At 40.2% G+C, this 16,703-nt stretch overlaps 1 protein-coding gene across 1 annotated transcript in view; it reads right to left on the bottom strand.

Moving 5' to 3' along the window:
- Positions 1-11,194, bottom strand: part of LIN7A (lin-7 homolog A, crumbs cell polarity complex component) — a 152,150-nt gene extending 140,956 nt beyond the window's left edge. Inside the window, exon 1 of the mRNA XM_055586897.1 lies at positions 11,108-11,194. Coding sequence (XP_055442872.1) covers positions 11,108-11,189 — 82 coding nt within the window. The 5' untranslated portion in view covers positions 11,190-11,194. The remainder of the gene's footprint in view (positions 1-11,107) is intronic.
- Between the last annotated feature and the right edge of the window lie 5,509 nt (positions 11,195-16,703).

The following is a 16,703-nucleotide window of genomic DNA, read 5'->3' as shown; positions in this document are numbered from 1 at the left end:
GCCGATTGGAGTACAGCTGATTAACAATGTGTTGATAGGTTCAGGTGAACAGCAAAGGGACTCACCCATACATGTACATATATCCATTCTCCTCCAAATTCCCCTCCCATCCAGGCTGTCACATACTATTGAGCAGAGTTTCATGTGCTATACAGTGGGACCTTGTTGGTTATCCATTTTAAACACAGCACTGTGTACCTGTCCAACCCAAACTTCCTAACTATCCCTTCATCCCATTCTTCTCCCCTGGAAACCATAAGTTTGTTCTCTGAGTCTGTGAATCTGTTTTTGTCTTGTAAATAAGTGCGTTTGTATCATTTCTTTTGAGTTTCCACATATAAGGGATGTCATACGATACTTCTCCTTCTCTATCTGACTTCACTCAGTATGACAATCTCACGGTCCATCCATGTTAGTACACTTTTGATATCTGCAGATAAATAGAATAAAAGAAAACCCCCAAACATCTACATAAATTCTGGTCCATGTCCTTAACAATTACTGAATCTTAAAAGTCCATCTATAACAACTTTTCCAATTTGTCATTCAACTTTTGCCTGTACTTTTCCAGTAATCCAGTAATAGGATGTTCATGAATTCCCGGAAGGCACCTGTTCTAATTTTAAACAGAATAAATGCAGGAAATTTTTTCTTGAATAAAAATTCTGTCATCCTGTATCCTTTGGTAACTTACCTAGGTTTATCCCCTGAAGCTATGCGGTATTTGAATGAAAAAAAATTAATTTATTCAGCACACCTTTGAGCACTTATCTTTCAGGCACTGTGATAGGCAACACATACACAAAGATGAATATAAATAACTTATGCTGCTAGGGCAACAGTAGCATAGATGAAATTTTTCTATATTGTGTGGTACAGTTATGAAAAAATAATGTAACAGAAGCATCAAGAAAGAACTGATTTGGGGAAAGAGGTAGCTGACAAATTAGTAATTGTACAGGAAACTTATTATTTTGACCTCCAGGCATCTCCAAGTGCTCCTTGCTTCTACAGAATACCAAAATAAACATGGTCTCTGCCTCGTAAGTGAATAATGCAAAGAAATGAGCAAAACAATGGAATGGGAAAGACTAGTGATCTCTTCAAGAAAATTAGAGATACTAAGGGAACATTTCACGCAAAAATGGGTACAATAAAGGAAAGAAATGGTAAGGACCTAACAGAAGTAGAAGAGATTAAGAAGAGGTGGCAAGAATACACAGGAGAACTGTACAAAAAAGTCTCAATGACCCACACAACCACAATGGTGTGTTACTCACCTAGAGTCAGACATCCTGGAGTGTGAAGTCAAGTGGGCCTTAGGAAGCATTACTATGAACAAAGATAGTGGAGGTGCTAGAATATCAGCTGAGCTATTTCAAATCTTAAAGATGATGCTGTTAAAGTGATGCACTCAATATGCCAGTAAATTTGGAAAACTCAGCAATGACCATAGGACTGGAAAAGGTCCGTTTTCATTCCAATCCCAAAGAACGGCAATGCCAAAAAATGTACAAACCATCATACAATTGTATTCATTTCCCATGCTAGCAAGGTAGTACTCAAAATCCTTCAAGCTAGGCTTCAACAATATGTGAACTGAGAACTTCCAGATGTACAAGCTGGATTCAGATGAGGCAGAGGAACCAGAGATCAAATTGGCAACATCTGTTGGATCATAGAAAAAACACGAGAATTCCAGAAAAAAAATCCACCACTTCATTGACTACACTAAAGCCTGTAACTGCATGGATCACAACTGTGGAAAAGTCTTAAAGAGATGGAAATACCAGACCACCTTATCTGCCTCCTGAGAAACCTGCATGCAGGTCAAGAAGCAAGAGTCAGAATCAGACATGGAACAACAGACTGGTTCCAAATAGGAAAAGGAGTACATCGAGGCTGTATATTGTCCCCCTGCTTATTTAACTTACATGCAGAGTACAAAATGCAAAACGCTGGGCTGGATGAGGCACAAGCTGGAATCAAGATTGCTAGGAGAAATATCAATAAGCTCAGAAATGTAGATACCACCCTTATGGCAGAAAGGGAAGAGGAACTAAAGAGCTTCTTGATGAAGGTGAAAGTGAAAAAGCTGGCTTAAAACTGAGCATTCAAAAAATGAAGGTCATGGCATCCAGTCCCATTGCTTCATGGCAAATAGGGAAAAAATGGAAACAGTAACAGACTATTTTCTTAAAATCACTGTGGACAGTGACTGCAGCCATGAAAAGAAAAGATGCTTGCTCCTTGGAAGAAAAGCTATGACAAATCTAGACAGCATATTAGAAAGCAGAGACATCACTTTTCCAACAAAGGTCCATATAGTCAAAGCTATGGTTTTTCCAATAGTCATATACAGATGTGAGAGTTGGACCATAAAGAAGGGTGAATGCCTAAGAATTGATGCTTTTGAAATACTATGGCACTGAAGAAGACTCCTGAGAGTCCCTTGGACAGTGAGGAGATCAAACCGTCAATCCTAAAGGAAATCAACCCTGAATATTCATTGGAAGGACTCATGCTGAAGCGGAAACTCCAATACCTTGGCCACCTGATGAGAAGAGCCAACTCATTGTAAATAAGACCTTGATGCTGGGAAAGACTGAGGGCATGAGGAGAAAGGGCTGACAGAGGATGGGATGGCTGGATGGTATCACTGACTCAATGGACATGAGTTTGAGCAAACTCCAGGAGATAGCATGGAGAACCATCCATGGACAAGGAAGCCTGGCATGTTGTAGTCCATGGGGTCACAAAGATTAGGAAACGACTTGGCAACTGAACAACAACTGCCTCTTGGTACCGTACACTTGAAGATAACAAACCTTATCTGCCCCTGTCTCCTGGCAGTATGGCAGGAGTACAGTTGACCCTCCATATTTGGGGGTTCAGCGTCTGTGGATTCAGCTGGGTTGAATCACAGATGAGTTGCTTGAATCTAGGAATGCAGAACATAAGGGCCTAAGGATACAAATGATCAACTGTACCACACCTTTTTATATAAGGGACTAGAGCACCCAAGGATTTTGTTATCTGCAGGCAGTCCTAGAATCAATGCCCTGCGGATATCAAAGGATGCCTTTCTGGACTTTGAGGACTCAGAAAAAATAACTATCATTGTTAAATGGTTCCCATGTGTCAGGCCTGTTTTAAGTATTTTGCACATATTAACTCATTTAAAGTCCATCTAACTTGAGTTTAAATATTATTGCCATTTGTAATTCCCATTGCTCTATCCCCTTCCCTTCTTTTGGTGAAAGATGATTCTTGGATAGAAAAAAAAAAAAACAGATCATACTGCAATTTCGTTAACTATCACCACAATAGGCAAATAAACAAATATAGCAGAACCAGTTGGACTTGAAATAGCTACTGTGTTTCTGGAGGAACTTGAAAGTGAAAGTGAAGTCACTCAGTCACGTCCGACTCTTTGCAACCCCATGGACAGTAGCCTGCACCAGGCTCCTCCGTCCATGGGATTTTCTAGGCAAGAGTAGTGAAGTGGGTTGCCATTTCCTTCTCCAGGGAATCTTCCCAACCCAGGGATCGAACCCAGGTCTCCCACATTATAGACAGACACTTTACCATCTGAGCCACCAGGGAAGTAACCACCAGTTTAATTTAGAAGCCCTTGTTTTCCAAGATAGATACCATCTGAGTATAACTTCAGTTTAAGTTTCAGTTCAGCATAACTTTTTTCAAGTAGTCTTTGGGCATATTTACTTTTAATAGGCAAATCTTCAAATTCAGCTAGCACATTAGGTAGTAAAACTCAGTCATGGGGAATAAAAAACAACTCTATCACCTAGACCAGAGTTACCTTTGGTAACACTGATGTAATCAACATGACTTAAAGGTTGTGTTTTCATTTGCCAACCCAGAGTGATTTCAAATTAAAGCCATTCTAACTTATCAGGACACAGCTCTATCATTCATCCACTTGTGGTTAAAAGAAAAATAAGGCAGTATAGTTTACATGTGTGTTTGGGGTTGAGGGTAGGGGAAGAGGTGGATTCTGCTTGGCTCTCATCCTGTCTCTTTTTCTAACCCTTTCAGTTGTCTTCTGGCATTAACTTGTCTGGTTAAATTAACAAGTTAAGATGGCAGGTGGATGTCGGCAATGGAGGTAGGGCTACAAGCCTCAACAATGGTAACTCACATCCCTTCTTGGCCCTGGAAAGCATTCCACATTTAGGTCTGCTACACACACACACACACACACACACACACCCCCCAACATGATTAAGGATGGTAGCTACCACTTTTACGTTATTACAGGTTGGAAGGCTTTTTTTTTTTTTTTTTTTTTTTTTAGCATTAAGAATGACTCTAAGCTAGCTAGTCCAACTAAGTCAATTTCATTCATCCATTTATTCAATCAATCAATATGAAGAGTGCACCAACCATGTACCAGACGATGCATTGAGCTCTATTCAAACAAATTCAGGATAGTCTCTGACCTAATGAAGACTTCATCCTAATAGACAAGTGTCAGAACTAAGTAAAGAGCTTTCTCCAAGAGAAAGCTTACAACAGCGCCCCTAAAACTCAGTATATATATTCCAATTTGATACTACTCTCCAAATATTCTCTATTCCCTAATAAATAGCTAAACTCTACCTAGCAATTCTGAAAAAGTACTCCAAAAGCAAAAGCATTACTTTCATAAATGACCAGCGTGCACCAAATACACCTCAGAGCTTAGATGGCTGGTGTAGGAAACTAGAAGGTATTCACCAAATTTCTGTTTCTTTTTCTGGAAGTTTGATCCTTAATTTTCAATTTCAATTCTAAAATTCTCATTAAATTGAAAATACCTTTTTCAATAATCAAGACTTTTTAGAAGTTTGGTCCCTTCTCTTTCCAACTTTTCATATCAGACAAAAAGAAAAGATGAATATGAACAATTCTGATTCCTGGAAAATATTCTCTAAGTATAGTGGAAAAAGAAACTCAAATATTGATTTCCAAAGAAAATTCAATACATGTATATATTTAAAGTGTTTAGTGAAACATGGAAAACAGGAGAAAGAGTGCAAATACTTAATGTTTGTAGACTGAAATATACCTGGCTGTAAAAAGGTTTTAGGACAAGAGTCAGAAAATATAGTTAAACCCTCTTTCTGTCCTCTCCACCACGACTATCAGGACATACAACCTTAAAACAACATAAAGACTAGTTTAATTTTTACTTTCCTTCTTCCTTAATCTCGCCTCATACTAAATAAATAAAAAACAAAGAGAGAAAGGGAAGAGGAAAGTCCATTGGACTGTGAACAAAAGTAATTTTCAGGCAAATACAGATTTTATATAAACTGGTGAATATAGCTGATTAGAAATTGCCCAAGGCTTGAATTGGGAAATACATAAAGTAATAAGCTCTGCTTGCCTTGGAAAGGGAAAAGGGAAGACAGAAAAAGTTTAATGTATCACAAATTTTATGAAAAGTGTGGCACTCATGGGATTTTCATTTGCAGTCAACTTTTGCACTCATTTCTTTTTCATAAGGTTGAAACCCACAAAATAAAAGCTCTTGGTTTTCTATTAGAATTTTTAAAGGACAAAAGTTTTAATTTCTTAAAGAAAAAACACATCAAAATTTGTTTAATCAATATTTTAGATTACAACTTATTTTAGAATTCAAGAAATCAAGATTTATATTTACATTTTTGCAAGGTATCCAAGTTGAATTTAACTCACGGAAAAGTTTGGTGGCTGTAACACCAGCATTTTATTTTATACTGGTGCCTAAATGCAGACTGTAAACCATTGATCATGTTATAAGGTCTCAAGTATTGAATATTACACAACTTCAATTACTCTTGGAAACTATTTTAATTATCCATTTTTCTCCAAGAGTTCATTTTTTGAGTCTACTTCATAAGTCATGTAAACACTTCCTTATAAGTCATGATTAAAAAAAAATTCTGCTTAAAAATAAGGGTAAAAAGATAAGCTGAAGTAAAATTTTGAAGAATTCCACTGTATTATCTTTTCTGACCTTGAGATGGAAAGTGAAGGAGAGTTAGAGCTACTGGACTTAAGAAAAGTGCCTGAATCCATGCAATTCTTAAGACATTGAGGTATTCCTATGTTCTTTGCTATGATGGTATTAAGTACATGGATTGGACACTGCTTATTCCCTTGATTTTAGTTGAAGGTCATTCCTGGTGTAGAGATTAAAATCTGGGCAAAGGTGTAGGAATTACACTGAACATTATTCTGGAAGAGACTATTCATACTAATCTCCTTATCAGCATCTTGTCTTTGCCACAAGGGTAAATTACAGCTACTACTTTCTACATCACAGTCTAATATAAAATATTACACTGAAAATGAATATATCTCATCACCACTTGGGTTCCACATGTAAATCTACACATAGTGACATGTACATTATAATGTTCAGGATATCTTTGAAAATCTAATTATAATATACAGTGCTTTAGTCTAGCAATAAGAAGCAACCAGTTGCTCTATAGATTTTCTTGGTATCAGAGAAGGAAATGGCAACCCGCTCCAGTGTTCTTGCCTGGAGAATCCCATGGACGGGGGAGCCCAGTGGTCTGCAGTCCATGGGGTTGCTAGGAGTCGGACACAACTGAGTGACTTCACTTTCACTTTTCACTTTCATGCATTGGAGAAGGAAATCGCAACCCACTCCAGTGTTCTTGCCTGGAGGTATACTTATAACCAAATGCCTACTCCAAATACATCCTTAGTGTTGTTATTTCTTGGTGGTTTTTCTTTCCGATCATTTGCTTGGTTATGGATGTACTCATGGGATGGTGGCCAAGTTGCAGATGTAGAACTGCTCTTTCATGTATTCTTTGCTCTATTCATAATGTTTTTCCTAAGGGTCTTATTAACACATCAGAACTCAGATTAGATTTTACTTTCTCAGTGAGCCATCTAAGTAGGTCCTTCCTCATTATTCTCTATCTTTGTGTCATGTTCATTGTTTTCCAAGCGCATCATATTTTCAACTAACCTAAAATCCTAATTATAAATTACATCATCTGGCCCCTGGCCAGTTCACAAACCCTCTGCTGGGTTTTTTTTTGGTTTTTTTTTTTGGCTTTTTGCCACTCTTCCCTGTGTTCACATTTTCACACTGACTTTCTTGATGCTCCCAGGACGCACGCGTGAAGTCCTTCTCTCGAGCACATTCCTCCAGATATCTGTAAATTTTGCTTCCTTACTTTCCTCAGGTCTCTCCTCCCATGGCACCAATTCTTGACTATCAAGTTTCAAGTAGCACCACATCCCTCTCTTTGACCCAGTCTTAGTTCTTCTCACTAGCACTCATATACCTATGTGTTCAGTGTGTGGCTCTCATTGGTATGTCAACTCCATTAGCCTTTATCTACTTTGTTCATTAGGACCACCACATTGCTTAAAACAGTGCTTTCCAAAAGGCTGACAGTCAATACTTAGTTGTGGAATGAATGAATTTCTTACTGATATATTTCCATGACTAGATTCTTAAGGACCATAAAAGCAGAAACTTTGTCTCTGGCATTCCTGTAACATCTTGTATACAGAAGGTGATAAATGAATATTTATTCAATGAATGAATGAATGATTTACATGAGCGTGTGTGTGTGTGTTAAATCTCTTTCCCTCCTTAGATTCTAACTACCATGAAGACCATGAGGTAGTCTGTTCAGCTCACCAATATGCAGCAATCCCACAGTAGGGTCTGATTTGCTGTAAGCACTCAATGAGTAATCCTAAGGACAGGGGCAAGGAGGAACAGGAACTTACTATGACCAAAGCCACCAAGAGGCCCCCACAGAGTTAATCTGAGGTCTTAGTCACAGAAGGAAAAGAGTTTAGGATATACACAGAGCAGTGAAAATGTGAAGCCATCCTGTTTGCCCTTTCAGGGGCCATCCAGGTTCGGGCAAGGGCTTGCTTCCCGGACAAGACCCAGGAAGCTAGTGCAGACTACTGAGCTTTACTTTCAGATGATATCTTTGGAATTCTGGGGGTGTTCCATCTTAATTTCAAGCTCTAGCTGTGATCTGATTGCTTAAAACTGCTGCCCTAAAGATTCCAGATGAATCTGTGGATAATGCCAAAGGGCATCAAACAAGAAAAATTAGATTTTAGCATAAAATCTCCCACTGACTAGCAGAGTAACCTTGAAAACATCTCTTTATCATTGCTTCTTTCATGTTTTTCACCTGAAAAATGAAGATGCTAGAAAAGAACCTGCAGAATACACATTGATTATGTATTTGGGTTTGCTTGATAAGATGCCTAGGAAGGGGGCTTTATAAGGCATCTTCTTCTCTTTCTCTCCTTCACCCACCTGCCATGACCCTCCTTGCTCAATAATCACGGAGCTCTGGTTGCTGATGGAAATCTGTCAAGAGCATGGGAGGAAAGAAAGCTTAAGAATCATTGGCCTGTGTTCTCCCTGCCTTTCTTCCCAGGGTTAAAATGTTGTGAATCTATGACCTGTACTTTTCTGTTCACTATGAAATCCCTGTATTTTAACAGTGCTTAAGTTGTTGCAATCCTTTAGTTCACGTACATTATTATTTTTTTTTTTCTACTGTGATCAGGGACTATGGAAGGCTTTGAGAATACAGAGATGAATTTAGAAATGGTCCCTTCCCTCAGAGAGTTCCGTTCGAAAGGAGATAGATACAACAGTTTGAGAAATGCTTGGATGAGGCCAAAGTAGTGGGTGACCTCAGAGCACGTCAAAGAACACCTGGAAGAGGTGGGCGAGGAAGTCATCTGTGAAATCCTCCAGTAGGTGACCAGAAACTGAGTCCTAATTTTAATTCACCCAATTCTAGGCTCTTAGAGTTGCACATTGTCTGAATCCTTCACTCCAAACTCCTTATGTGCCAAAAAGGAAAACTGCTCCCCAAAGAGTGGACCAACTCCTCCAAAGTAAGTATCAGAGTTACGCCCAGAAACCAGATAAGTACTATCTTTTCAGAGATTTTTTTTACTTTTTGTAGGAAATTTCTCATCAGTTTATTTTATTAATTTTATTATATAATTAACAATCATACTTTAAAACAACTTAGAGGGGAAATTATGGATATATATTGACTTCATACACAGTAATGACGTCAATAACCCACCATCCATAAATTACAAGACCTCAAAGTAAGCTGCTGGTGAATTTATTCAGGTACATTCAGTCTTACCCAACTTGCCTCTTGAGCTACTGAATCGCAACTGGGAAGGACAGGTACAGTCTGGCTGTGAACAAGAACAAACTTTAAGAACAGATCTTAATCTGATTGCACTTCCTCTCCACAATTGATCAGGCATTTAAGGTAAGCCCTTCAAAGTGAAATGTTTTTAGTAGTAGTAGTATATAAAATTGCTCAGGTATGCAATTTTCTTGGAGTTTGCTTGCTTTTTTTTTTTCCCCCTTTCTTTCCTAATGTAGTTCTTTTACTTGGGATGTTTAAAAACGGTGATATAGGAATGGGACAATATAAGATCTCATTACATTAAAACAGAAATACTTGGGAGTCCATAATTTCTAATAGCTTGCCATCTGTTAGGTTCTTAGAGGCAGTGGATTTATCCTGCTTAGTGGAGATGATGATACTGGGGAGAAATCATGGATTATGCAATAGATTTCTGAACTCTTTAACTATATTATTAATTTACTAGCTGGCAAACCAACATTTCCCAACATAAAGTCAATTATTTTTTGTCTTTCAACTCGTACCCCGAGTAAGGTTGCTATGGGCACCACATAACATTTCTTCTGGCGCCAACAGATTGCGTTAAAGTCACCCCACAATCTCTCCAAATTAAAAAACCTCCCTAACTTTGCACTGGCTTTTTCACTGTACTCGCAGCAAGATGCTCTTTTGCCTTGCCCCACAGTCCGGTTTAATCCTCCAGAAAGAATATTTTTAGAGGCACATCGGATTGAATCATTTTCATCTGAGCACACCATTTCCAAATGGCCGCACAGGGTCCTAAATCCGGCCGCTGCGGACCAGGACGAGCAGGTGTCCTCCGCAGCAGAGTCGTGGGACTCCTGAGGATTCATAACTGGACGTCGGAGAGCCAGAAAGAAAAGTCGAACACGCAAGGACAGGTATAACCCCGCACCCGTGCGCGGGAGAGGCCGCGATCGCAGCGAAGGATTCCATCCTTGGGCTTGGGGAGGTCCTAGAAAGGAAGCAAATGCTGCTTTCCCAGTCAAGTCAGAAAGCAGGACGCACAGGGTCGCAGGTCAGAAGTTGAATTGCAACCCAGCCAGCGCTACGTCCCAGCGCCTTCCGCAGCCCGGGTATCGCCGTGGCACCGGGCTAGGAGAGAACAAGGCTGGCTGGGGCAGGAGAAACTGTGAGTTGCCACAACCGGAGAGCCGCCCCCGGCGAGGGCAGACGCGACCCCCGCCGCCGTCCGAGCGTGAAGCCGGGAGAGCGGGGCGCGGCTGCCGCGACGCTGCGCCCCGGCCCCGGCCCCGCTGCCCGCGCTTCGCTTCGCCCTTTCCACGGAGGGCAGCTCCCAGCCGCCGCAGCCCAGCCGCCGTACGCCCCGGCACCGGCCGCCCCGGGGTACGCCTGGCCCGCTCCCGGGAGGCTGCCAGGTTCTCCGCAGCCGGACCGACCCTCGCCCCCCGGCGCCGGGACAAACTTCCTTCGTCCTGGGCCCCCAGCCGCGCAGGCTGCCAGGCGGCTCCCTCTGCAGGCTTCCCTGGGCTCCGGCTGCAGGCGCCCTCGCCCGGCAGTGCGAGCTTTCCTCCCTGCCCCTCTCCAACCCCGAGCCCCGGGCGAGCGCCTAGCGGTCCCCGCGCCTCGGCTCCAACAAAGCCGGCGGCCGGGAGGCGAGCCGCCGAGGGGCTGAGAGGGGCGCAGTGGGCTGCAAGAGCCCCGCAGAGGCACCCCTGGGCCGGGCGATGGTAGCGCGAAGGGGCAGCGGGGACGTGGCGGGCGAGAAAGGGGAAGAAAGTGTCCTGCTCTCGGCGCGAAAGCCCTCTCCGAGGCTGATCCTCGCTGCCCTGCTCCCCCTGCCCGAGCGTGCCTTGCGGTCCGGGTGGGAGTTGGCGGCGCCAGAGGAGGAGGCTGGCGGGGGACGCAGCGGCCTGGAGGGCGAGCCGCTCCCTTACCTCTGTCCAGAGTGAGCGGCTGGACCACTGTCAATGTCGCCATGTCTGCCGTGGGAGCCGAAGTGACGCTCGGCTTCAGCATCAGCAACCGCTTGTAGTGAGAAAAAGAGGAGGAGATTGGGGGCGGGGGTGGTGAGGGAAGACGGAAAGGAGGGGGAGGAGGGAAGGTGGTGGTGGTGGTGGAGGAGAAGAGAGCCTGGGTGGGTTGGCAGCCAGATGGAGACGCAACTGTTCCGCGGCGGGCAGACCTTCAGATGCGGCGTGAAGCTGAGCAGGTATCGGAGAGCGAATGCCTCGCTGGCTCTGGAAAGGAACTTTGCTGTTCCACCCGAGGAGCGCCGGATGGGTGTAGCTAGTGTGTTGCTTTCTTTCAACTTTCCACTCGAATAAAATGGTAACGGCGTGCGGGCGTTCGGGGGAAAGGAGAAGAATGAAAGGGGATAGAGGGGAGGGAGGCAGAGAGATGGGTTTTTGGGGTTTTTTTTTTTTTTAAATTAAGAGAGTTTGTCAATCCTCTAGTTGTAATCGAGGGGATGTAATCCCATCCCCCTAGAGAGAAAATGCTTCTAGTTCAGAAATGTTGGGTTTTAATTGTGGTTGCTGTTAATTTCTGTTAAAGTTTATTTTGGAACGTTGACTCTTAACAGTACACAAGATAACTGACGTAAAGCCAGGGTTCCATCACCACTAGGTCTCCATTAAGGACCTGAGTATATTGCCTAGAAAACAACTTATTTTACAAGTAAACTTCTTTAAAATGGTTTTAAATTAAAAATCGCAAAGAGAAGTTTCTATCACAAAGTTTGAAAGACACGTACCTAGCACTTTTCCAGCTTGTTCTATAGCCAGTGGTTACTCAGAGTTGCCACTTGCTGGTTAATTAACATATTTGACAGGAATTGGGGAATTCAGTACAGTCCCTGCCTTCCAGTAGCCAGCTATCTAGTGGGAGAGGATGTTTTTAAAACGGTGACTTTAGAGTCAGTCAATCAAGATTCAATGACTAGAACTTTCAAATATTGGTTGTGACCCCTTCACCTAACAGATTTCTTTCACTGTCTTGCCACATGGGGACTCTCATTTTGATCAAGAAACTAAGATATAGATATCTTATGTAACCAAAATGGTGATGACTATGAGTTCAGGATTGAAAATGACAAAGCTGCCTCCTTCCCTGTCATTATGACAGAGCAGAATTGTTTTGGCTAGCAGTGTACTCCTGAAGACAGACACTGTTTTATAGCAAAATATTTGCACATAATCTACATCATTGTCTTCTGATTACAATATGGATGGTTTCTGAAGACCTTTCCCATCTCATGGTTTATGTTTGAAAAAACAAACAAACAAACAAGATGTCACGAGTGATTTGAGAAAGTCAAAGATGATTGGTCAAACCCTAACAGACCTTAAAGACATACCTAAAATAATAGTTCTTGCTTATAATAGCGTGCTTATATTTTCATTTAGTGTCTAGAAAGAACCCTGATCTTGAAATTCAAGTCTTAGTTATATGCTCTCCAGAAACCACATAATCTCTCACTGATCCCCAGTTTCTTCATCTGTCAAACAAGGACACTTTTAATCTTCAAGCTTATTGAGAGTCTGTAAAATGAGGGAATTAATTCTTGCCTGCAAGCTTACTGAGTTTTGTGAGGGTCTAATGAGATCATGCACATGTATGTGCTTTGAAAACAGTAAAATATATACAAATATATGCATACAACAAACACACATCCCACCTGAACTGTATGGCAAGCACTGTGCTAGGTGCTAGCCAAACAAAGATGAATAAGACATGGCCCTTTTTCTAGACAGTGCTCAGTACAAGTTGGGAGACAAATAATGAGCAGGCTGTGAGAATATGAGTAAGCTCTGAGCAAAAATGAGAGCAGTAAGTACTCTAAGCACCATGGAAAGGCTATACTGGGAGAGAGAGAAGAAGCAACAATTCTGCCTGATTATCATTATTCACATCCCCTAAATCAAACAATAGAAAGAAGTTGAATAGTTGGACAATAGCAACAGAGTATGTGCCAGGGCTTTGCACAAAATATCAAACCTCATTCAATCATTTAGGGTGAAAATACAGATACTTTGGCCACTTGAGTAGTTCTTAAAAACGTATGGTATCATGAATATGTATTTGAGTGGCTTGATTCATAATTCTAAAAGCCATTTCAATGCAAATCCCAGACTGTGAAGTCCAAGAAAGTTGGTTTTTTGTCTTTTGGTTTCCTGATGTATTCTCAGCACCATATATTTAATAGCATGTTTCTGGACTTAGGCTTTGAGCTCCCTAATTGAAAATTTATTCTACCATTCTCCCTCTGTGTTGACTCTGGAGAGTTCTTTTAAGAATTGAAAGAGAAAGTAAGAGGAAGAACAAATCACCATGTATCTTTGCAAAGAGTTGGACATTTTCATTGTTGTTTCTAGTAGTGGCAAATTCAATGCTTTTAGCTTATGTCTGCACAGGTGTAGAAAATGAATAGTAAATAATTTATTATCTGTTATGAAGGATGAGTAGCTATTGTCTCTCCAATAACATTTGTGAATTTCTATTTGAGATATGTATAAATGTAAAGTGAAAGTCACTCAGTCATGGAAGAAAAGCTATGACCAACCTAGACAGCATATTAAAAAGCAGAGACATTACTTTGCCAACGAAGGTCCATCTAGTCAAAGCTGTGGTTTTTCCAGTAGTGAGAGTTGGATTCTAAAGAAAGCTGAGCATTGAAGAATTGATGCTTTTGAACTGTGGTGTTGGAGGAGACTCTTGAGAATCCCTTAGACTGCAAGGAGATCCAACCAGTGTATCCAAAGGAAATCAGTCCTGAATATTCATTGGAACGACTAATGCTGAAGTTGAAACTCCAATACTTTGGCCACCTGATGTGAAGAACTGACTCACTGGAAAAGACCCTGATGCTGGGAAAGATTGAAGGCAGGAGAAGGGAATGACAGAGGATGAAATGTTTTGAAGGCATCACCAACTCAATGGACATGAGTTTGAGCAAGCTCCAGGAGTTGGTGATGGACAGGTAAGCCTGGTATGCTGCAGACCATGGGATTGCAAAGAGTCCGACACGACTGAGCAACTGAACTGAACTGATTTGAGATATGTATAAACATTTAAAAAAAGTCCTTAATCTCTTTTATTGCTTTGGTAGATAATTACCATTCTTGTGCTGTGTGCTGTGCTGTGCTTAGTCACTCAGTCGTGTCCAACTCTTTGCAACCCCATGGACTGTAGCCGGTCAGGCTCCTCTGTCCATGGGGATTCTCTAGGCAGGACTGCTGGAGTGGTTGCCATGCCCTCCTCCAGGGGATTTTCCCAACCCAGGGGTCAAACCCAGGTCTCCTGCATTGCAGGGGGATTCTTTACCATCTGAGCCGCCAGGGAAGGCATACTTAGGTTGCTTGAATAACTGTCTGGATCACTCCTGTACCAGCCACAGTGTTTCATCAATGTCAGTACATTTGATCTATTCAAGTATACTGAATATGCTTTGCTGATTGTGTATTAATTAGGAAATTATCAAAGACACCTGTGATTATACTTTTATCTTAGCTATTTGGTTACACAGTCAATGCACTTTTTCATTAAATTATATGTAGCATATAATTATAAATTAATTAATTATAAATAAATTATACATATGAATAAATTATATGTAGCGTATATATACTTCTGTGGCATATTTATTTTCAATGAAATTCATTAATTCAGAAATACTTACTGAACACTTTCTGTGTGCCAGGCTTGGGGCTAGGTTGGTTTCTCTTTCCTTATCTTTTCAGCCTAGAGGATTAGGTATTATTATCCCATTTTATAGATAAATAAACTGAGACTCAGAAAGGCTAAGCAACTTGCTTAAAAATAGTGGCACCTGTATTCAAGAGCCCCTGTTTGTTCTACTGAAAAACACACTTCATCTTGCACTATTCAAGATTTAGTGATTTCAGACTTTTATTTCAGAGTGTGTGCATATGTGTGTGTGTGTGTGTATCCTTTATCTTTTCATGTTATGCTTGAGATATACTCAAAGAGAGAAATGCATGGAGGAAATTTAGGTCAAACGAAAGAACTACAATACTGGTTGCATTTTATATAAATACAGGTTAATATTAAAATTACTATCTGCTTTGAATATAAAATCTGTTCTTGTTAAAAAATTCATTCAAAGTTACGTTAAGGTCTGTTTCACTTATTTGAATCTTTGTGAATTATATGACAAAATCAAGAGAAGGTTTGCATAAAGCATTAGCATACTAAGAAAATGTGTTTAGTTAGACTATAAATGTAGTATAATAAGCACAGTTTCATATGAAGAAAATAGCACCTTCAAACTGGAATTCTTTCAGCCTTGGGTGTTAGAAATTATTTTTGACTGATTCAAGATATCACGTTATCTTCTTTAATTCTCACAGCTTAGTCAAAATAGTGCTAGATTAAGATGAAGTGCCAACCTATACTTTGGAATATAAATGTTTGTGTGTGTTTTTTAAATAATCATTGAGAATCTTATTATATTTATTTTTCCTTAGACTTTTTTAAAACTGAGTGGCAAATATGTTCATGGCAAAATATCTGAATCTTAGACTTGTTTAATAACTATTATCTGTTTGTTCATTCAGTAAATACTCTACTTACTATGTCGCAGATGCTGTTCTAGGCACTGCTATATTGTAGCGAACATGAAAAGGCCCTGTTCTCACATGGCTTATATTCTATAAGGAGAGAAAGACAATAAACAAACTAAGAAACAAACAAGAAAGAGATTAATTAGTGACTATGTGTTGTGCAAAGAATGAATAAAGATTGAATTGAATCTAGAATAATGTCAGGATTACAAAAGACAGAGATAAGGGAAAGGGGCATTCTGAGAAACAGGAGAGAAAAGCCAGGGATGGAAAAGCGGACATGGTGTATGTTTGGGCAAAGCAGCCAGTTCAATTTGGAGCATAAGAAACGAGCCTAGAGAGGGCCATGGAGAGTCAGGTTGTGACAGATAATGTAATTAACAGAAATGTAATGAACCTTTCATGAATTGCTTTGTGCCCATCATACAATGAAACGTACAAAGACCATCTAGGCTAAGAAGGAAAGAATTGTGTTGTAGCATCTAGATTAAAAATTACTAACATCAGAATGAGTTACTAATTCAGTGTTGGATGTTAGAAAACTGAAGATGCAATAAAAATATAAAATGTCAATGTTAATTATTTTTCATTTCCTTCAAAAGAAATTTTTTAAAACTCTGAAAGAAATATGAAATCTGAATAATTAATCTTCACTTGAGGGTCTTATTTGCATCATTTTACATTATCTGTTATACAAATAACGAATATAATAATGTTTGCTCTAATTCTTCTGTAGGCAATAGCACATATAATAAGTGCAAAGGCTTCCTGGTAATAAAATGTTTTACTTATGCCTGTTTAACTCATAAAATATAAAATGATGTTTTTGTTTCATTTTGAAATGAACATTTTTCTACCTTCACAGTTAGAAGTTATGATTGCTATTTTATAATGAATTTAAATTCAAAGCTTATCATTTTCTTCATTTTCTTTATGCATTCTATCCTCA

This window comes from Bubalus kerabau, chromosome 1, assembly GCF_029407905.1.
Source record: "Bubalus kerabau isolate K-KA32 ecotype Philippines breed swamp buffalo chromosome 1, PCC_UOA_SB_1v2, whole genome shotgun sequence".
Lineage (NCBI taxonomy): Eukaryota > Metazoa > Chordata > Mammalia > Artiodactyla > Bovidae > Bubalus > Bubalus kerabau.
Note: the sequence above shows the minus strand (reverse complement) of the source record. Positions and strands in the feature narration are given on the sequence as shown.